Below are 21,082 nucleotides of genomic sequence, written 5' to 3' on the forward strand. Positions count from 1 at the left end.
GATTGTTTACTAGATGGCGGGGAGCGTTGTAATAAAATCCGTTCGCTGTTGGCGCGCGCTCGGAGTCGCCCGATGGATAAGGCTGCAGATGTGCGAGCCCGCGAGGCAGAAGCGCCCCGTGAAGCTGCGCGACGCCGCCGCCAAGATCCTGCCGTACGAGAGCGGGAGGCCGAAGCGTGTCGTCTGGCTGCGCGACGACGCCGCCAAGATCCCAGCGTTCGAGAACGAGAGGCCCAAGCGTCACGGCAACGGCGCGAGGACCCTCCCGTACGCGAAGCGGCACGGCTGCGGCGCGAAGAGGATCTCCAAAACGTCAGAGAGCGGGAAGCGGCGAGAAAGCGCGCGTATCGGCCGGCAGACCCCGATGCAGTGAGAGCTCGTGAGGCGTCTGCAAAACGCATCAGGCGAGCTGAGCCCCAAGGTGCCGACGCGCGGTTTAAGCGAGACTTTCTAGACGTTACGTTCGGACACAGATGTAGTGGGCGAACTTTCACTGAAGAGTCACGGTTTACCGATGACTTCCCCTCAGGAGCTTCGCCCACTCATCATCATTCACCCCGTGGATATGCTGTGCATTTTTTTTATTTTTCCGCCGCAAATAGGGAGGGGGGGGGGCACCGCTTTTCACACATTCAGCGTTCACTCGAATATATAGGGTCATGATTTCAGGCCCGGCAAACTTACACGAGATTCTGGGGGCTGCGGATGAAGTCCACAGAATGTTGATAACACAAAAACACAACAAAAATATGCAACGTCGAAAGTTAAGGCAGAGTTGACATCAGCAAGAGCGATTCACTTAAACTCTGCAATTGATCTCTAGTGCAGTTAATTCTCCACTTGTTTGCGTCACCAGTTGTGAGGAAAGGTCACGTGCTTTCGAGGCCACTCCTACGAAAAATCTCAGACATGCTTTAGGGGCGACCAAACATCGTTTTGGTGGCAAGGTTTATCAGCAGGATTGAAGCATGGGTGGGAATTTAAATCTTTTGGTGGTGAACGGGACTAATAATTTTTCTGCTTTTTTTCCAGCTACTTCAATGGGCTGTGTTGTAACTGATGGCGGATGGTGAGTCATCATGCACATTGCCTCACTCTGAGGGCCCTTCGCTCCAATGGTAAACGACAAGGGAGCACTTTCTACGGAAACAGTTCATGCCAGCGTTACACACTTTTACTGAAAGCTTTCTAGTCATTGTACGTGGCCTTATTGGTGTCATCGCACGCATCACCACCACCAGCAGCATCACCATCACCATAATTATTTTTCGATAGAAAAGACGACAGTCTATCATGTAGACTTTTAACCACTTCTGTCCTGCAATGTTCAAAACCTTCCTTTGCCCCGAAATTGTCGATTTTTATGGGTACCGTCAAGAGCCCCTTTAGCTGAATTAATATGTCAATGCGAGCTAGTTGGTACTTCATCATGGGAACAGGTTAAGCGGCAGGCACAACTGCAGGAATGAAAACCCGGTTTCCTGACGGTTTTAATTCCTCCAGTTGTGCCTGGCGTTTAACCTGTTCCCAAGCACCTTTAGCGGTATCCACTTTCCCGCCCCTGTTTAAAACGTGCTTCCAGCAGTCCCCGTAGGGTTCCAACAACCCCTCAGTTTGGTGCAGTCGTGGTTCGTATAAGATAAAAAATGTTAAGTATGCAGTCAAATGTAGCGAGAACAATTCTCCCTGCAAGTTCTACGTTGCGTTTTTCAGAGATTAGGAGCGCTATAAAATTTAGGCCAATAAATTTACGACACTCCTAATAAACTACAGCAGCTAGGATTGAGATATGAAATATTTCTCCTGTGAAAGCATTCAAAATGATTGATACTGGTCCATCACCTTATATCGTATGCGCAACAATTTCAGAATGCGTCGACAAAAACTCGCTTTAAAGTGAGACCGAAGTGACTTTGTCAAACATCTGTTTGACAAATTGTTTGTATTGCATAGACTTACATTGCAATTCTGTTTGCATTGCATAGAATGGCGCAAATAAACACACTTGTCATCCTTTATCCGATCGTTAAACGGGATTTATTTATAAAGCTTGAAAAAAATACCATGCCACATTTCTGGCGGAAGCAACAACTACACCAGTGAATCCATGTTCGTAATGGAATGTTATTGAACGATGGCGAAGGTTGTAGTTGTTCAGACCAGTACGGTTTTTGGTTTCTTGCTAAAGCATGCTTGGCATCCGAATTTATCGTTGGTTGGCCCTTCACGATATCTCAGAAATCGGCAGACCGCGCTTCTGCCATGTTTTCGGCTGTAGAATGGGTCATATAACGCTTCACGCATCGCGTAGAATTGTAACGTTCACTAGCCGAAGCGTACACAGTGGCCTAACGGCGTTCGCGCCACCGGAGACCCTCAATTCTGAGGGGCCGCGTCCTCAGCTTAGGAGTTTGCATGGCTCGTCCCTGTGTTGTAAGAGGTGTGTTCGCACCAGTCCTACAGTCGGCTGATTCAGCACTGTGCCCGCAAGCTTTCGTTGCTTATGTAACCGCTATGCCAACGAGAACTGGCCATCGCATTAGTGTCAATCGGCACGCAGTCCGCCAACACGCTCGTAGAGCAATGATTTGTGCATTGGAAATTTGGACTGGAGTATGTAAAACATTATCTAAATAAAGACATCAACTAAATACTCCTCAAATCGTGGATTTGAACCTTCTCAGTGCGGGACGTGCTACTTTTAGCATTTCACATCAGTAGGCATGGCCTAGTCGTAAGTAAGCTAATATTTGGGATTAGAAACCGCTAATCGAACGTAGTGCGTTCAGTGCTTTAGCCCACCCGGCCATAACGCTAGGAATACATGGCGAGAAAACATGAAGTACATATCGTACTGGCTGTTTTTTTTTCTTTTAGATTCACCATCCAAACAGCTTAGATGAGTCTATAATACGCTTGTGCATTAACCGTCCCACACATCCCCATTAGATCGCAACCGACTGCGTTATTTAGGAAGGAAGAGCGGTCGCAAATGTGTGGTCGTGCTGTTGACCGCTCTGCTAGTTCCTCCTGCGCGAAGAGTGCTATCCGTACCTTTGTTTGCCAATTATATTCGCAGTTTAAATTGATGTTGTTTCATCGTTATCCTATTTCACTGACTGGTCTCCTGTCTTTAATTGGCGTTTGATGTTCTACTAGCGTACCAGTGGTACAGGCATATGCAGCTTACAACTCCACTGGAGCGAAGTCAGAGAGAAGCGTGGCGTGGGCCTCTATGGAGCTGCTTTGGCTTCATAGAGTTTATTTAGCTCGATACAGTCTACAAAATGGCACACTGAAGCCCCATTTTTTCCGGGAAAAAATCCGGTTCGAGTTGTTTTAACTGAGCCAACGAACTCAGACCGCCAGCCGGCGGCTGGCCGACTCCCTCTGTCGGATGCACGGCGAGCCACGGAGAAGACGCAGTCAAACCAAGCCTGGGCAGTAATCGTCATACGAAATGTCCTACGAAATCGACAAGGAGGATTCACAGAGGAAGGCACGACCTTTGAAGTGATATTTCTACGATACAAAGTCGCGTAAATGTCCTCACAATGGTCGAAACATGGCCTTGAGACTGCAGGCTTCAATTTGCGGAATTAACCCCGCAATGGTTACAAATCACATAAGTGTCCCTTTACAGCAAAATCTTCAGAAGTAACACGTCAACTCGGCGTTTTCTATTACAGGTATTCAAATATAAAAATTGTTACACCAAACTTGGCGCTTCTGTTTTGTTATCGAAATTGCTTATGATTATGACTATCATTATCGAAATTGCTTATGATGATGGCGGAAAATTTTCACTTTGAATGAGACTGATGGCGGGTTATCTTGCCTTGGAAAACAATTTAACCTCATTAGCACTTAACCATAATATCCATATTTTTCTTTGGTTATGTTATAAAAAAGTTGAGGCGGTTACCGTTAGAAGCCCCTCCACTTTGGCTTTTATGACCCTAAGACTTTTTTGCTAAGCTCCCCCACCAAACACGGAATCAAACCAACAACAAGTGCCGTCCTTTTCTTTATTATATAGGGATGCTTCAATATAAAATCCTCTATGCGCAATTACTTGCAACCGGACGAGGCTTGACTATGCTGTGTGGTTGTTACTCCAAAGTAGCTCTCACAGGCTGGGTTAAAAACAAAGCGTGCGTCAACGCAAGTCACGTCGACAAATTTGACAACACAGCACACTTTCTGATGCATGCCCAGTAGCTTTCAGTCTAGCCACCTTCCTTAAAATATTACTGAAATTGTCCGCTATGAGCAGCACATTATTACAACGAGTTTAAATTATTTGTCTTAATCATATAGTTCGCAGTAAAGCTGGAAACGTGCGGAATTACTGCCAGCTGTCGAAATATGGCCATCTACAGAGGGAGTATTGTTACAGTAAAGAATTTTAACCCGCGTTTATTCGACGCTATTCACAAAAAATCAAAAAAATATTTAGCCGCTGAAACGACGTGAACATTACACCGTGCTTCATTACTTTTGATAATTGTTCAGTCCCCAAAGAGGTTGTAAATCTTCTGAAAGTCCCGTGTGCTGTCAATAGCCTTCTGCGGGAAAGAAACGGACAGCCCCACATTTTTCCGCTGAACCTAGACCCTAGTACTTCTAATATTCATTCAACTAAGTACGTAACTGAGAAGTGTGTTGAATTGAAAAATACAAACATAATTTGTTAGCTCACTTTTGCAATCGTGAGTCGTCAACGGAGCAACATACAGCTCCTGTTGTCATGCCCTTCACAGGCTGGAATTTTCTGTGCTGGTCAAACACTAGATGATGTAAAAATGCCTACGACGCTAACTATCGCGCCTGAAAAAAGTAAACCGAAAATGTGTCGGCAGAAGTTCAAGAATTCGTGACCATCTTGTCCCGTTTTTGCGTGAACTTGTCGGTCGGCACGTTGCAGGTGCATTTCTCCGGCTTTCTAAGTCTACAACACGCCTTCCTCGCACGTCCTCGTACATTGTACAGCCGTACTGTAAGCTCCAAATGTTTCGGTAGTTACGTTGACTCCTTCGGCAATCGCATTTCCTGCCTGCCGCTCCTGAGGTTGGTGTACCAGTACCGGTATTTATTCGCTAACTTTGCCAATTCTTCCTATTGCGCCGACCTAAACTGGCTGCACACTCCATTTTTAACGCATTCGAGGGGTTATGGAGGAAACAAGACAATTTTGAGACTGCATGGTACTAGCGCGTCGGGAAGAGCAGGTGTAGAGCCCGCCTTCAAATTGACGCCTCTGTCGAAACGTTTGGCTGCAGAGCCAAGGCAGCGCCATCCAACCACGCGATTTGCTGTTGCGGCTTTTCTGCCACTCGCTCTGCTCAACGTTAAACCGCGAAAACATTGGCCGACGTGCATCCTCTACGGCTGTCGCAACGAAAGCTATGAAACTTAATAATGGACGCTTGAGCGGGCGTTTCTTAAAGCTTCTTGTTTGCGTTCGAGTGCATCGAAGATTTCGTCCAGCATGAGGACATTGTACGAAAGAGACTGCCTCGCAGCAGCGTGACTTAAGATTGTGACTACATTGGCTGAGCTTCTAAGGAACACGCAACATTACCTCTTACTCGCTGCTTGTAATCGCGGTGCCGTCATCTTTGGCGTCCTACTCTTCCATTTGACCGGTAGATTGCCATTCCCACTGTTTCTAATTTTCTCTCGTTGTACGTCACCACCATTTTATTGGAGTTTTGTGGCCCACAATGTACACGTGATATTGTGTGTAGGTTTTTAATGTGCGCGCGGGTTGTGCGGCACACTTTGAGAGGAAAAAACAACGCAAAAAACATTTAGCGATGTGTGATGTGATTATTATAAGTTTAACCAATCGGAGCTGCACAGACGATGAGCAGCGCCGCAGTGGAGGGCTACGGATCAATTTTGACCACCTGGGTATCTTTAACGTGCCCCAAAATCTCGAACACACGGCCGTTTTCGCTTTTCGCCTCCATCAGAAAAGCGGCCGCCGCGGACGGGAATCAAACCCACGTCCTTCGGGGATGTACGATATGACCAACACTCTAATGACTATAGTGTTTCAACACACAACAGTTATTACTTATGAGGCGTTTTTATTTGGCAAGTTATGCAATTAAAACATATTTCAGTTTTGGAAAGCTTAGGGGGTTTTGTGCACAAAATATGTGAAGAAAACAATGCGAAAATAATTGTCAGCTAGGATGTCTGCTGCCAAACATTTGATGTATTATCTTGGAATATAAAATAATAATTTTTTGACAGGGCTTTGTGAATACCACGCAATTTACTTCACTTTTTTCTATGTGCTTTTCATGAAGTTTTATATAAAACCCCCAGCCATCTAAGAGGTTAAAAAGCACACTACGTATATGCCACCCATTCAGTGTTTCTCATCTGAATTGAAGTTTTTGCATAATGATCATTTAGCAGTGGCAGAATAGAAACCAAATTTAGGGCACAGTTAAAGGATTTCAGGGAAATCGCAATCTATTATACAGGAGAAAAATGCTCTGCTGACATTTAGTTATACATCGAGCCTTTTCAAAGGGAAAGTCGCTGTTTGAGGTCGCGGTTTGATTCTGGCCGTGGTGGCTGCTTTCTGATAGAGGCGAGAGACCAAAATACCCGCGTGTGTAAATTTAAGCGCGCGTTAAAGATTCCTTGTTTGTCAAAATTAATCCCGAGCTCTCCACTACAGCGCGCTTAACAGCCCAGGTATACCTTCGGCGCGTTAAGACCCGCAATGAATCAAGTTGCTATTTTTTTGCCAACACTTGCATAAATATGGAGCCCAGAAATTTTAAAACGCTGCTCTGCTGTTGCTCAACCAAACGTTGTACGTGCAATTGGGTTCGTTACGACAAATCGGTTGATTTGACAATTTTTGACCCGTCACTAAAAGTTCATCTTTTTTAGGTTACGATTTACAGGCAGAATATCTTCATAATGTTTGCAATACACCTGGGTGTTTATAATCAAAAAGTGTAATTTCACGTTCAAGCATTATCTTTATCTATATGAGCTACTCACGAAAGAGTTCAGCTGCACAGACCGAAGGGAATACATGCAGGTATCAACACTGGGAGCCGCAAGTCTTATGGGCTCGTTTTTTCTACGAGTGCATCTTTCTAAGCAGCCAAAAATGACTTTAGCGATGTCGCCGTTAGCGTTCCCTATTAACAGAGTTCTGCATATAAATATACACCAATAGCAAAAGTATGTTTACGGGGAAACTGGCGCTAATATATGGAGAAAGCTAACCAGGAGAAACTAATTTTCTAAACCTAAGGAACCGGTGAAGTTCAGGGCTATTAATACAGTAATTCATGGCACTACTGGGGAATTGACGTTTTCATCGCCTGAATTTGGTTGTGATAGCACATTTAGGTGCTAAGCAAGTTTGCAGAACGATTCTCAGTGTGGTAACAGGGAATGACTTATCTGCTAATTAAGTAGTTATGATTTTTGCGGTTGTGTTAAAATGAAGTCTACTTTTTATTTTGTGTTGCCAAGGGAAATATTCATTCATTTTCTTCCCTGATCTCGTTTGCTTTTTTTATGAAATATCTGCGTCCTTACAAATCACTAGCACTGTTTTTCTGAAGCATTGTTCCTTCCAATATGACTAGATCTTGACGTTAATGTCTGCACGAGTTCTTCAAATGCCCTGTTTCTACCTGGTGGTGGGTAAAATTGCATTGCCAGCTTTGTGTAGTATTATAAGAAAAGCATTGATGCACGTTGTATAACCATGCTTCTGTTCCAATTTCAGGGACCTAAATCACAGGTCATCACAAGTAAACAGCCAATTTACAGGACCGTGAGTATTTTGCCTTTAGCTATGATAATAATATTATTGAGCACTGTTTCCACACTCTGGCAATAAAACAGATCCTGTAGTTGATTTTAATTCTAAGCAGCATACAGTTTTTTTTATTTAGAATTGACTGAACTGTTAAGTCTGTAATTTACATCATAAAAACTGTCGCTTCATACCTTGTAGCAGCGCTGTTTCAATCTCTTCTAAAACACTTTTATTTTTTTATGATACCTTACCAGCTTGATGAGAGCATTGAGTAAGGGGGGTGCAAACTTCAAAGAATAATATGGCGGCCATCAACAACAAGGAATAGACAGAAAGTAACACAACGTCAGGCCAATGCTACTTTTTCTAGTTTCCGTTCTATTATTGCGCGCTTAGAGGCAGTGGCGCTAGGGAAACATTCCTCCTCTCATTTTTTTTTTCTTTCCGCTTCTCTCCGGCGCGACTGGGGGCGCGCATGCGCGAAAACGATCACCGCAGTTGGAGCTTCCGCACGGCGAGGCCATACAGGCAGCGAGGCCGACGCGCGTCTAATGTAGTGGGCGATTTCTCGTGTGTGCTCCCTCGGACATGGCGGTGCTGCAAAAGGGACTCCAAGAACACCAGGAATTCTAGCCACCTTAACCAGGATGAATCTAACGCGAGGGTCTTTTTGAGTGCTGTTAGCAAAAGGTGCGAACCTCGTTCGTATGCCGTACGTGAAGCTGAGCTGAAGGATAGGACTTGTGTCGTGCGTGTGCTGTGCTTGATGACAGACAACCTTGTCTGTGTTGTATTGGGCATCGGTGTTTCTCGCCGCACGTCGCGTTCGCGCACGTAACGCGAATACAGTGTTCAAGTGATATTCGAGCTGGCGTCGTTACTGCTCAAGCGGCGCGGCTTCGCGCCGTCGGAGCGGGGCTTGCCCGGTTGAGGCAGCGGGGCGGCGGCGGTGGTTGCCGGGTAGGAATGGGGGTACGGGGAGGGGGGAAGAAATCCAACCGGCATAAGAGGGGAGAGCATTATCCCCCCCCCCCACAAGCTGCGCGCCCTCGCATTGTTGCCATGACAATTATAACGCCTACAAGGCCAACATGGCGGTGGCGTAGCTAGGGCAACAACAACGACGCAGTAATGTTTCCCCAGGCTCACCAGGGGAAAATTTGGCGCAAAATCGCAATTAGCCCGGACGCTGGGTTGAAGGCTACGATACCGCCTACTGACAACGTCGTTACGAAACATGACTTGTTACTGACACTCAAACCAATATAATATTGCGAAGGTTTGCCGATATTCCGAAAACTGGGATAACAAGAACTTCAGGGTACATAAGAGAAACACAGTAAAAAATTCTGAAGGCCGAGGTATAGATTTCAAATGAGTGGCAAAGCAGTGAGACTGAGCGGCAAAATCGGGAGGACCAACCCTAAGTGTTGCTAGCTATGAATTAAGAATCTGCCGTAGCAGCTTTCAATTTCATCATATACTACAATTATTACTGCTACTTTAAGAAGCCTATCAAATTAGTGTTAGGAGAATTGCTTTTTCTTCAAATTACTTTATTTCTGGCGGGATTCCACAATTACGAGTCATAAAATTGCTCCTAAATTCAATTACCGAACTTTTGTTTCCCATGCGCAACGTTCCAGGTTGTCCCAGTGGTGCTTGGCACAGCTGCAAGCATTGGTGAACGCGGAGCCACGAATTGCTGCTGCTTGCCGAGCCACGTAAGTTCAAAACCTAGAGATGCACCTAGCCCTGCTCAAATTGCCACAATCGCCATTTTCACGCTCACTTTTTCACGCCACTATTTCTGATAATGGGCAAATCCTGCTGGTGAAGCTCAATGTTATTGTTCATAACACTGTGCCGTAAACATTGCTGATGCCGTTGTCGTGCGTTGTTGGCCGTACAATAGAACGGGTTGCTTTAGAAAACGTCAATTCCGTGCTCTCGCTGACTCCATGAGTTACTCTGCTAGTTTGTTTCTAAAACGTTTTTACTTAACACCTTCAAGCCGTGGCTTGCATTATAGACATACGAATATTCCCTTTCAATGGTCAATTGTTAAGGCCAGCCGGAATTTTAACATTTGTTATTTAAAGCGGGGCACATTGGTAATTGAGACTGTATTCGGAAACAACGCATCCGAATACAGTTTTTGTAAAAGCACCCCAAGAGAAATATTGTTACTCTTTATTCCATCACTAGCGTGCGCTGTATGTTGTTACATGTTTTACAAGTCACGCGGTTCTTTATTTTGCAATTTTGTTATCGCAAGCCTCAGATGGCGTGCAGAAAAGTGTCAAATGACAAACATACTTTTTACATGTGACAACAGCTTCCCGCTAAGAATTGTCGTGAATGCGTGCCAGTTGCTTGGTCGGAGTTCCTCAGCTTTCTTGAATCCATACTGCTTACGTAACCAGAAAAGTCCGAGAAACGTAAGCAACGTGATTTGTGCGCAGCTCAAACTGACTGCATACCTGTGTGCTGATGTTTTTTTATAAGCCAAAGAAAACACCACACCAGGCTGCCACAGAACAGTTGCTGCAATGAGTTTTTATGTCGCATAAAATTGCCTGTGAAGGTAGGGCAAGTAATCCATAACAATTAACAGCGCGATCAACGCATTTCAGTATGAATACGTTAACACCTTTTTCTTGGAGATAAGGTTATGCGTACTGCACGCATGTGAATGGGGACATGGAATTAGGATTTTCAGTCAAATGGTGCCTCATATTAAAAAAATATGTGCAGTTAATCAAGTTTTCTGAAATAAACAGCAGTGCAGTACAGAATACCAAGCTTGACAGACCTGTTTCTAGTTACATAGCTTTGAGCCAACTGACTGTCAGGGTGATTGGAGAGTAAACCGACAGTTTAGATGCAATGCAATTTTTTAAATAAGAAATCTTGACGCCACGTGCTTCTTGGTGCTAAAAACCGGTAATATTTTCTCCGGCAGATATGGAGACCTATTAGGCATTCACGGTGGCAGGCCTTCTCTGTGACGATAATAAAATTTTAAAAAGTCCTCTGTATTGCTCCCTTGCTCATCTAAATAAAAATTAGGTTAAAATTGAGCTAATGAAATAGCTGTATGGACCTGCCATGCTTCTGGTTATTCACTAGAGTAGAAAGTGTTTTGTCTAGTTTTTTGAAAATGATTGCACGCTCACCATTTCTTAAGCACTCTGCGGCAGGATGGATTCCAGCAAAACGACTGTAAAATTACCCTTAATGCGAATTTCTTGATATATATTACAATAGGTGTACTCTCACTAGTTTAGGCGATAGTATTAGCTAGTTTTATTAATTTCGATAACGTGTTAAAATGACTTTCGAACACGATCCTGTCTTACTACGGCAACTCCACACCTTCGATGCCTTGCTACGGCGCAGACTCCAGTTCCAAATAGACCTCAAAGCCCTTATACACGAGAACGAATCTCCCAATGCAGAGATTTACAACTTTCTAACCTATTATACTACGAATAGAACCTAGCACCTCATATGGGGATGCTCGGACCACCCAAATATGCGCCCTTCCGCCGCACTGGCACAGTAAAAGTTCGGGATTTAAATTTAGAGTGTTTATTCCCCCAGGAAAAAGCTGCAGCGGCGCTCGCGGATTCCTGAAATAAGAAGAGGTCACTATTTTTTTGTGTCTCAAAAATATGTTCTGACAACAACAACAGCCTGTTTAATCACAGTCCTTACGGTACCCAAGACGTTTTGCCTAAATATCACAAAGATTTTACTGTTTGGATCAGGTTAAATAAGATGGCAAAAATGGCTTTGGTAGGCCACATTTACATGAACGGGAGGGAAAGGTGTTCAGATTCATTGCATCTGTATATCGCAGCCATTTGCTACCATATGTCGAAAAAATGCCACCAAAACACTCGTTTTCTGCAACGTTGAGCTCCGTTCACTTCCTGATGCGTCTTACGTACGGCTTTGGCCGACGCGTTAATACCTTATAAATTTTCGGTGTAGCTAAGGGTGATTTTTTGCCTTCGCAGAGGGGAGAGGGGGCACGGCCTCAAGAAAGCGCACTTTTATATTTTAGATGCAAGTCTTTTTCCTTCAGGCAGGAGTGACGTTATTCCGTAGTTTTATTCAGACATATATTATAGCGTTTCTGCTAACGAATGCGGAGGACAGTCGTAAAACATCACGGTACCATGAGCTATTCGCGCGTTTTAGAGCCACTCACACGCGGGTTCATTTACACATAATTGATGGTGATGCTGAATAATCGTTTATTGAAGAACATCCGTTGTCCCATCAAAAAAGGGAAACGGGGGATTCTCTACAGCACAAAAGAACCAACTGTCGGGTCTCTACATGTCTCGATCTTCTATTGTTCTCGAATCATCGTCCTCGCCCAACACGTAATGTAGTCCCTCCGCTCCTTGCTAACATGACAAGCAGTTCGGGAGCACGTCGCGCGAACCTATATAAAGAGAAACAGTGATCAACGAATTCTGAAAGTGTCCACCAATGAGGCATTTGTGGAGCCCGAAAGATAATATAAAAAAAATGTCGATATATTCGCCGCAAGTAAACTTTTTGGGGTTAGTACGAGAAAAATATGTACTAACACAAGTAGAGGAGACCCGAACAATGAGTTTATGATCTGTGCCCCAGCTCTGGTTTCGTAGTACTGCACCACGATCACCGACGACCTCGCCCTCTTGTCGTTATTGCGACTGCACGAACCCCGACATGAGGCCCTGTCTCGTCTTGTCCCAGAACTATGACTTTCCATATTTTCTGCTTAACTAAATGCAGCTTTTCTTTGGAATTTAGGGAGACATTTTCTGGGTGTCATTCCTTTGCAAATCGCATTATCGTAATGATGTGGAAAATATCTGGGCCTTCAACCTGGCCTTTCTCACACTTCCTGGTCGCCGTAAACCTAACGATGCTGCTACTGCATGGAGTTCTGAAGACCGCGTCGAACACGGTTGTATGAAACTGAGGTGATAATGAATGTGGAACAACCACGCATTTTGTTACTCTGCCATGTGGCTTCCCGAAAAATAAGTTCAGAAGGCATAGTTTGTTATATCGACTGGTTTTGTTTTCAAACAGTTGTACATATCTCTATCACACTGGGATCAGCAACATGAAATCCTGAAACCTCGACTTTTTCCGGCGCTTTTCTAACCACAGATAATAAACGTCCCCTCATACCTGTGAAAGCCAGTGTAGCTTCACTTCACACTGTATTGGCGCGAAGTAGTTTGAACCTTTTGAGGAAAGCACTGTGTGTAGCTCTGCAGATTCTGCATCAGAGAATTTGCGGTATGTTGTGTATTCAGATGGCACTAAACGGCGGCGTTAAGAAATATTTCCTAAAGGCAAACAAAAGAGTGTTTAATTATAAAGAATAGTCCTTTGGTAACTCCTCCAGCAACATTCCAACACCGAAATCACGGGGAAAATTAACAAAACCCAAATTTCTCCCTACAGCAGTGCAATACTGGCAGGAGTGAAGTAACATGTGAAAGCATTCACAACATAGTTCTCAGTGTGTTAACTGGACGTTGGCGTTGCAGTGATACGATACAAAAAACTACAGGCCCAACTGTAATCCCCTGGTTATGGTTCTTCGTGGTGGTTCACAGGCCAGCAACCCCGAATCATAAAAACAATACTATGCGACGTCTTAAGAACTGGGCAAAAAGTGGCTGAAAAAGTGTTAGTGCTTCATCTGTTTTCATTATTATCTCCAATATTTGTTCGAGGCTTGGGATAAAACTGGTGTCAGTGTTATCGGGAGAGAGCAGTTTTTCGAGTGGACTCTCACCCCTTTAAGGTGGCCAGGGTAGCGTTCCATCCGTGCATTTCATCGTGCACAGGCACGCGCAGCAGCAACCGAATCGTTTCGAGCACCTGCAAAGGGGCTGCGAATCCCGGGTTAGCGTAATTTCACAATGCATGTTATTATGACGCAGTTTCGTAACTGGCGCCGCAACTGCGCATGGCCTTTGAGCCCGCACAGGTTCCTTGGTGGCTACACGAGCCTTCAACGATGCACGACACCAACGTCATGGATGCCGCAACACATCATCAATAAGGCAATCTCAGTAAATTTGTAATGACGACCATAACAAATGCCTCTCCCTGCCATTAGCAGGGCACCCACATTTTCTGAGCCGCTTCTGCTGCCCGCGTGGTTGCGCCTGTAAATGACGCTAATGTAGAAAATAGCATTCAATTTTTTTTTTAACTTACCTTTTGAGCGGAGCACGACGATTGCAGGACCTCCTATATTTTATATTTCACTTTGGTTAAAGTAGTCTCTTTAAATACAGGTGATCTGGTATACCTTGTTTTCTCAAGAGGATCCGGCCTGCTAGCGCTCCGTACTTCAGTCTCCTCAGCTACTCTGCATGCCTGTTTTGTTTCAAAAAGAGAACAAAATTTGAAAGTGTCCGGCAGTGTTTTGATTACATGAATTTTATGCGGTGAGTAGTAATCCCAACAGTGTTACACTTGCGCATAAATTTTCACTTTTATTACACAACAAGCAACAGGACGTGTAGAAGCTAAGGTTACGTCCCGTAATATGGATAGTTAAAGCACACGTTTTTTTGTTTGTCTAAGCTATGCTCTTTATTACCGTTTCCAAATTGCAGAGAGTGCTGTTAAAAGTTGAGCAGTTTAGCATTCAGTGAATTCACAAATATAATGTTTTCTATGCAGTTTAAGAACATTCAATCGAAATTTTCTTCCTACGATATCGTTGAGCTATTGCGCAAGCGGAATTTAAAATAGTAAATTAAAAAGATGGCTTTAACATGGTAAAACCTTGAAACAAGTAACTAATGCATACGTTAGGTGTCACGCTGGACTTCATTAGATGTCGCTCAAGCAGGAAACACTTCGGGAGATATGTTCAGGAAGAACCCAGAAAATTTTCTAAATTATTTCAGCAGTTAAACCATTCCTAGACACCTCCGAAAAAAAACGTCGGTCGCAATTTATTTTCTTCACTTGTGTGTTTCAGGACGGAAAGCTGGAACAAGGGACATGAAAAAAGACAGACAATAATGGAGGACACCATGCGGAGCGTGGATGAAAAGCTAACGCAGGCGGACAGGATCGGTGAGAACACAATAAACGGGATCGAGACAAGCCTAAGCCGTGCTACAAAGGCCCACGAAGAGATGCTGAAGGATCTGCGGGAAGAGGAAACACGTTTTGCGAAAGCAATGGAGCAGAAGCGCGAAACGAGAAAGCGGGAAGAGGACGAGGAGCGCGAAAGAAGAAGACTGCGAGAGGAGCGGACAGGTTTCATCTCCACGTGTATCAATGCTGTCACTGGGAGACGTACACATAATTGGTGATTAATAGAAACTGTCTTTTTATATGAGCTGGAGAAACGGCAAAATAAACTGCTACCACCCCACGGCTTTCATTATGTCGATTGTCGAACTCTGTTTTTCTAAGTCAGTATTTGTTTACGTGTCGGGCACACTGCACGTCCATTGCACTTTGCCCACACTGTTCGGCCGAGAAAGTTCGGTGTATATAAAAATAGACATAAAAGTAGAGAGATCGCACGTCAAGAAAGGCGCAAAGTTAGGAGTGTTGCATTTTCTGCCAGCATTCCATAAATTAGTTTAAACAACGTTATTCCTACATAAATGGCGCAAACATATATATTTATTTATATGACCACATATGTATATAGGGTGTTTCAGGGTACACTTCGAAAAATCCTAAAGGTAGGTTTTTCGATAAAATAATTCTCTAATAAGCGAGCTATCAGGTACGGCGGACATCAGCAATTATAAGAAATGTGCGAATACATTGTGGGGTTTAACGCGCCGACGCAACGCAGGCGATGAGGCGCGCCGTAGTGGAGGGCTCCGGATTAATTTTTACCACCTGAAAATCTTTAACGTGCGTCGAAATCTCGTACAAGAAATGTGCGAATAAAAAAGCAAAAATTACACCCATCTCCCCGAAGGGAACCATAAGTAGGATGCGGAGCGTCATGGGGGTTCCGTTTGCGTTTACGGTATGTTTGTTAGCCAAATTTGGTGGAAATTTAGTGAACCCCGTAATGCTCATATATCCTACTCATGGTTCCCTTCGGGGAGATGGGTGTAATTTTCCTTATTGTGTGCGTGTATACGCGAGTGAGACGAGATTGAAGAGCTATCTAAAGGACTTTATTTAGGTTTGCATGTCTTCTTACTTTGAGTATGACGGCCTCATGGTCGCTGAAGTGCAAAGTCAGTGGATCTCGTAGCAGCGGTTGTATGCAGTCGTCGCCGTTGCAGTTGGTGAAGACGAGATCGATACACGTTCCGTGGATTGTAGTTGGGTGTAATTGCTGTTAGTGTTTGCGCTGATGCCCTCACTTAATTGCGTCAGCACACTCACTGACGGGGCCGCTGCTTCTATCCTACTTCATCTGAAGAATCACGGAGTCAAGCGCAAGCACAACCGGAGTTCTTGTTGTTGTTGTTGCTCCTCTTCTATGGCGCGTACCCACGTGGGGGATTGGCCAAGAAACGGTGGTGTGCGGACGCCGGACCACCGCCGACGCCGCGGGACATACCCCCGAGCATAAGACGCTCCGCATCTAAAAATAGTTTAATAACTAAAGTTGTCTTATGAACTTTTTAATTAGCGAAGTTTGGCCGCTATTGCTCATAGAATGTTTGTAGCCATGGAGACGATGATGCGACATCAGCTTTTAAAGCAAAGAAAAAGTCCCTAGGTAAAGCCTTGCATCCCTCGAAAATCAAGTACTTTTTCCCGCATGAAACCGAAACGGGGGGACATGGTGCGCCGGAAATGTAGCGCAAACACCAGGTCAGCTGATGACGTGTTGCCGCGACTGTGGAGGGCCAATTCGAAATGTCTTTCGTGATTGCCCAGGTTAGGGACCCTCAACGCTCAGCTTAGGCGAAAACGGGCATCTTTTCGTTCGCTTGTAGGTGTAAGAAAGAAGCTCGTTATCCCCCTACATGGTCGCCCGTTTTGGGAGCCCTAGCGGGCGTTGCCGCCAGTCTTGATTTTCTTCATTTTCTTTGTCTAGACCGCTTCTGACATGGCAACTAGACGAGCTAGATGTGAGGCGTCACCATATCTGTTCATTTATTCGTTAGGGTTATCTGCTGTTCGTTTATAATTGCTGCGTGTTACGAAGCGCATCAGACAAAGGGCGCTATTACAGAAGGACCGAGTTCCGCCAACTCTCGGGTTGACAGCTTCTTGGGTTACGAAAGTAGGGATAGTGGAGCATGCGAGATGCGGAGGGAGGACCTTCCAGTATGCGAGAAACTTTCTAACGGGCAGAACGGCAACATTGGCGATAGGAGGAACCAAGTCGGACCCCATAACACTAGGCGAGCGCGGCACACCCCAGGGATCGGTTATCTCACCTCTACTGTTCAATCTCGCTATCCTGCCCTTGCCACGACTATTGGAACATATTGAAGGAATTGACCATGCATTTTACGCTGACGATAACACGGTATGGACAAACAGAGCAGGGTCTGAGGCGTGGATGAAAGAAACATTGCAGCAAGCAGCGAAGACGTTGCATGAAGACGCGAAGTCGTGCGGCCTGAGCTGCGCCCCACAAAAATCCGAACTCTTAGTAGTCCAACCAGGTGCTAGCAAGAAGACCAGGAGTCAAATCACTGTTCGCGCTTCAGCTGTTTTAGCATCTTGCGGTTCCTTTGCGTTTCCCATTCACTAAGCGCCATCCAGTCGTCCATCTGGCTTGCTGTCTCGTGCTGCCTGAGGTCCAGGGTGTCCACTTGTTTGGACAGTTTGTCCAAAAGTTGCCCTTGCAGCGTTGATTGCTCGGAGAGCTCTCCGTTCATTTCCTTCACGGTACCCATTATGTTTCCGGTAAATTCTCGAAGTGTCGTTTCTAAGACTTCCTGCACTGTGTTGAGCATTTCCCTGTCCATCTTTCTTTCCGCCGGGTGCGACTGCATGATCATCGTGGACCTGAAAAGAGAAAAAATAGCAAGAGGCATATTGAATCGAAGATTTTAAAAATTGTGAGTGCCTATTGTGTCTTTTTCACGCCCGTGATGCTAGCCCTGATCCGTGCCCCTTGCTCCGGGTTTCGAAGCCCTCAAGACGGCGCTTCTAGCACACACCTTGACCACCGTGCCAACCGCACATTGCGTTATTATTATCTCAAATTCAACGTATGCTTATTCGTCAGTGGCGTTGGTTCCCTGTCGTTGCTTTTTGTACACCGCTTTCGGTATTTCACCGCTATCATGGTCGTTCTGTAGTCTTTTGTCCCTCACTCTTCCGTGAATCATGACAATCGCAATTTCATAACGTGTACAAGTGGTGGCAGGACACGTGAAAAAGCCGGACGACTGGCGCGTCGGACGGGTGCAGCTGGACGAACGCCGCTGTTGAGAAATAAAGAAGCGCAGGCAGGGTGCGACAGTAGGGGAAGAGGAAGAGGAGGATCGGGGCGCGCTCTGCCTCGCTTATCGACTCCATCACCGTATCGGAAGCCAGACGCTGGTCCTCTTTCGCTACACATTTTCTGGTGCCGTGAAGCCCGGGAACCGGCGCACGAGCGAATCTACGTTCGACGGCGCAGCGGATCTGAGGCACGCGAGGCTTGGATACCTTCGTACTGCTTTATCCTGGAAGCCTTGCCCTCGGCCGCCGCCCCTATCGGCTCATGCCCAAGCCCGCCCTTGTCCCCTTGGTATTCGCAACCCCAGCGTCTTGCTTCATCGACTGGTGCCATGGACGCTCTTCGTATTTGCCGAGATGTCCTCCGAGCGACCGACTCCGGGACCATGACAGTCCTCGACGCCTTGCTGCGGAGCCAGGTAGCAACGGCCCTTGACAGACAAAATGTCCTCGACCTCATTTTGCTGGACCAGGTGAGCCTTCACAAACTCGACGCTCAAGTTCAGGAGAACCTGCACGGTGAAGAGTTTGATGCTGACGTTTTGGAAGCGATCGATTATGACGAGCGTATCTGCGCCCTGCGAACGCGCGTGCGCTTCTCCGCGAGCCATGACTCTTCCGCAAGCCCCGTCCTTCAACCTCAGGCGGCCCTGTTCACCACCTGCATCGCACCCTCGACCCTCGACCATTGTCCGCACCGGCGGACAATGGTCCCGGGTGACGTGCCGCCTGTCTGGGAAATGACTGGTGCGGCGGTAGAAGAACAGGGCAACGATGACGGAGGCGCTGCAGCCTTTCAGGACGCCAAGCAAGACCCCGAGGGGCTCAGCACGGGAGAGCGGCTCCAGCGACCATCCAACCCTGGTGTTGCCGTGATTGCCGTGGTGGAGAAATCTCAGGGACCCTGCCCAGACCTCGCCGTCGCTGACGCGACTATGGTTTCCGAGATGTCTGACCGGCCTTGCCGCAGCGCTGGCGTCGCCGACACGTCTCTCACGTCAGAGACGTCGCTACAGCCCTTCCGCAACCCTCGCTTCGATGACTTGACTACCGCTCTGGAGACATCTGACCCGTTCTGTCACGGCGCTAGCGTCGATCATGCTCCTCTCGGTTTGGATATATCCGAGCTTCCCTGTGGCGACCATTGTGTCGGCGACGCATCTCTCGTTCCCAAAGCAGTTCAGAAACACGGTTTCGAGTAGAAGATATTTTCATTGGGTCCAGCAACGAAAACACTATTCGTGCAGAAGGTGAACTCGCTTCAGGGGATAACGAAGCGCCTGCTTCTCCGACGCTCTGTGAGCGAGCTTCGACGCCGGAAGCGAGCTTCGGCCGCGCTAGTCCAGGCCTAGTGGGGAGGCATCCTCAACAAAAGCTTCGATGGTGACTACCCCTTCTTCAACAAGAGCAAGTCGATGCTGAACGCGCCTTTCTACACTGTTTATGGGTCCGACGAGAGGCAAGTCCCATGGTTCGCAGAGAAACCGGATGTGCTGCTGGAACCCACCGATTGCTTCACAGAAGCAGTATCAGACGTGGACGTGACGGCAATGCCATACCACTCGCCTGACGCTCTCCGCAAATTTGACCATCCGCATCGCCTGTTCCCATTCGATCCCGGCGGCTGCCTTCTGGTCAAAAACCTGGAGCATGGTTTCTCTTCCCGGGTGACCATAGGAACATTCGCGATATTCACTTTCAGGCCCTAAGTCACTTCGATCCAGCAACCCAGCAAGCACTCGTTGCTCGTGACGCTGGCTATAGACATGTACCGAGATCGACGGCATCGAGGCATCCAGCCAAATGCTCCACTGAATTCCCCAGCCAGCCTACAAGCATTGCTACTGTGGAATTATGCACCGCCGGAAGTCTAACAACTGGTCGTAGTGAGGCCCGGACTTCTCCACTTCCCGTGCTGCTGCCAGCTAGCTCCCAACCAACTTGGCGGCGGCGGGAGTGTGTTGAGAAATAAAGAAGCGCAGGCAGGGGGCGACAGTAGGGGAAGAGGAAGAGGAGGATCGGGGCGCGCTCTGCCTCGCTTATCGACTGCATCACCGTATCGGAAGCCAGACGCTGGTCCTCTTTCGCTACAGCCGCTCCACGTCAGCTTATCTTTCCTCCGCTCCAGGGCCAGCTTGACCCCTTCAATCGCAAGTCGCTTGGCCCCTGTCTGAATTTATCAACGGTACATGTTTGAATTTATCAACGGCTCCTGCTGTATCTAATGGACGTTAACAGGGTCAGCTTGACATCCACCCTTTGAGACTCAAGTCAATCGGTCCTTATTTGAATTTATCAATGGCTCCTGTTTTAATTTATCGAAGGCTCCTGCTGTATCTCATGTACGCTGAGGACTCTGCTTCCGATGAAATGGCGCATTCTGCAACTACAAAGGGAAAAATGTCATGTACGTCAGTGTGCATAGATGACGTCCGAAAAGTGCAAACGTCTCCTGACTGCGCTAACGCGGCGTGTGATGGTGGTTTATTTAAATATGACCTCAGTCAACGCCGCCTGTATAAACATTGCCTAACGCGTCGCGCGCTTTTCAATGGGAAGGGTAGGGATGCTTAGTTCACGCACTTATCCGCCATGTGGCGCGCGCCGACGGACATCTCGCCTTACGTCACGGCTCGCGAGTCGCGAACATTCCACCCACTTCTACAACGTGTGTCTGTCAGCTTGCCTGTTGAATTTCAACAGCCGTTACGCTCACATCTTAGCCGCGACAGGGCGATAGTTCTGGGCAGCACTGACAATGTTGTTCAACGTGTCGCTGGCTTCATACTTGCAGCATTTTTCCAGATATAACTGACGGAGGCATAACTGACATAGCGTAAGATTATA

At 46.5% G+C, this 21,082-nt stretch overlaps 1 protein-coding gene across 1 annotated transcript in view; it reads left to right on the forward strand.

Moving 5' to 3' along the window:
* LOC144142124 (uncharacterized) overlaps nt 1-15,228 on the forward strand; it is a 34,900-nt gene extending 19,672 nt beyond the window's left edge. The window contains exons 3-6 of the mRNA XM_077673528.1: nt 1,033-1,069; nt 7,775-7,822; nt 9,454-9,531; nt 14,829-15,228. Of these exons, the coding sequence (XP_077529654.1) occupies nt 1,033-1,069; nt 7,775-7,822; nt 9,454-9,531; nt 14,829-15,168 (503 nt within the window). The 3' untranslated portion in view covers nt 15,169-15,228. The remainder of the gene's footprint in view (nt 1-1,032; nt 1,070-7,774; nt 7,823-9,453; nt 9,532-14,828) is intronic.
* Nucleotides 15,229-21,082: the final 5,854 nt, after the last annotated feature.

The sequence above is a fragment of the Haemaphysalis longicornis genome, unplaced genomic scaffold (assembly GCF_048455015.1).
Source record: "Haemaphysalis longicornis isolate Haplotype H1 unplaced genomic scaffold, Haemaphysalis longicornis Haplotype H1 scaffold_6, whole genome shotgun sequence".
Taxonomy (NCBI): Eukaryota; Metazoa; Arthropoda; class Arachnida; order Ixodida; family Ixodidae; genus Haemaphysalis; species Haemaphysalis longicornis.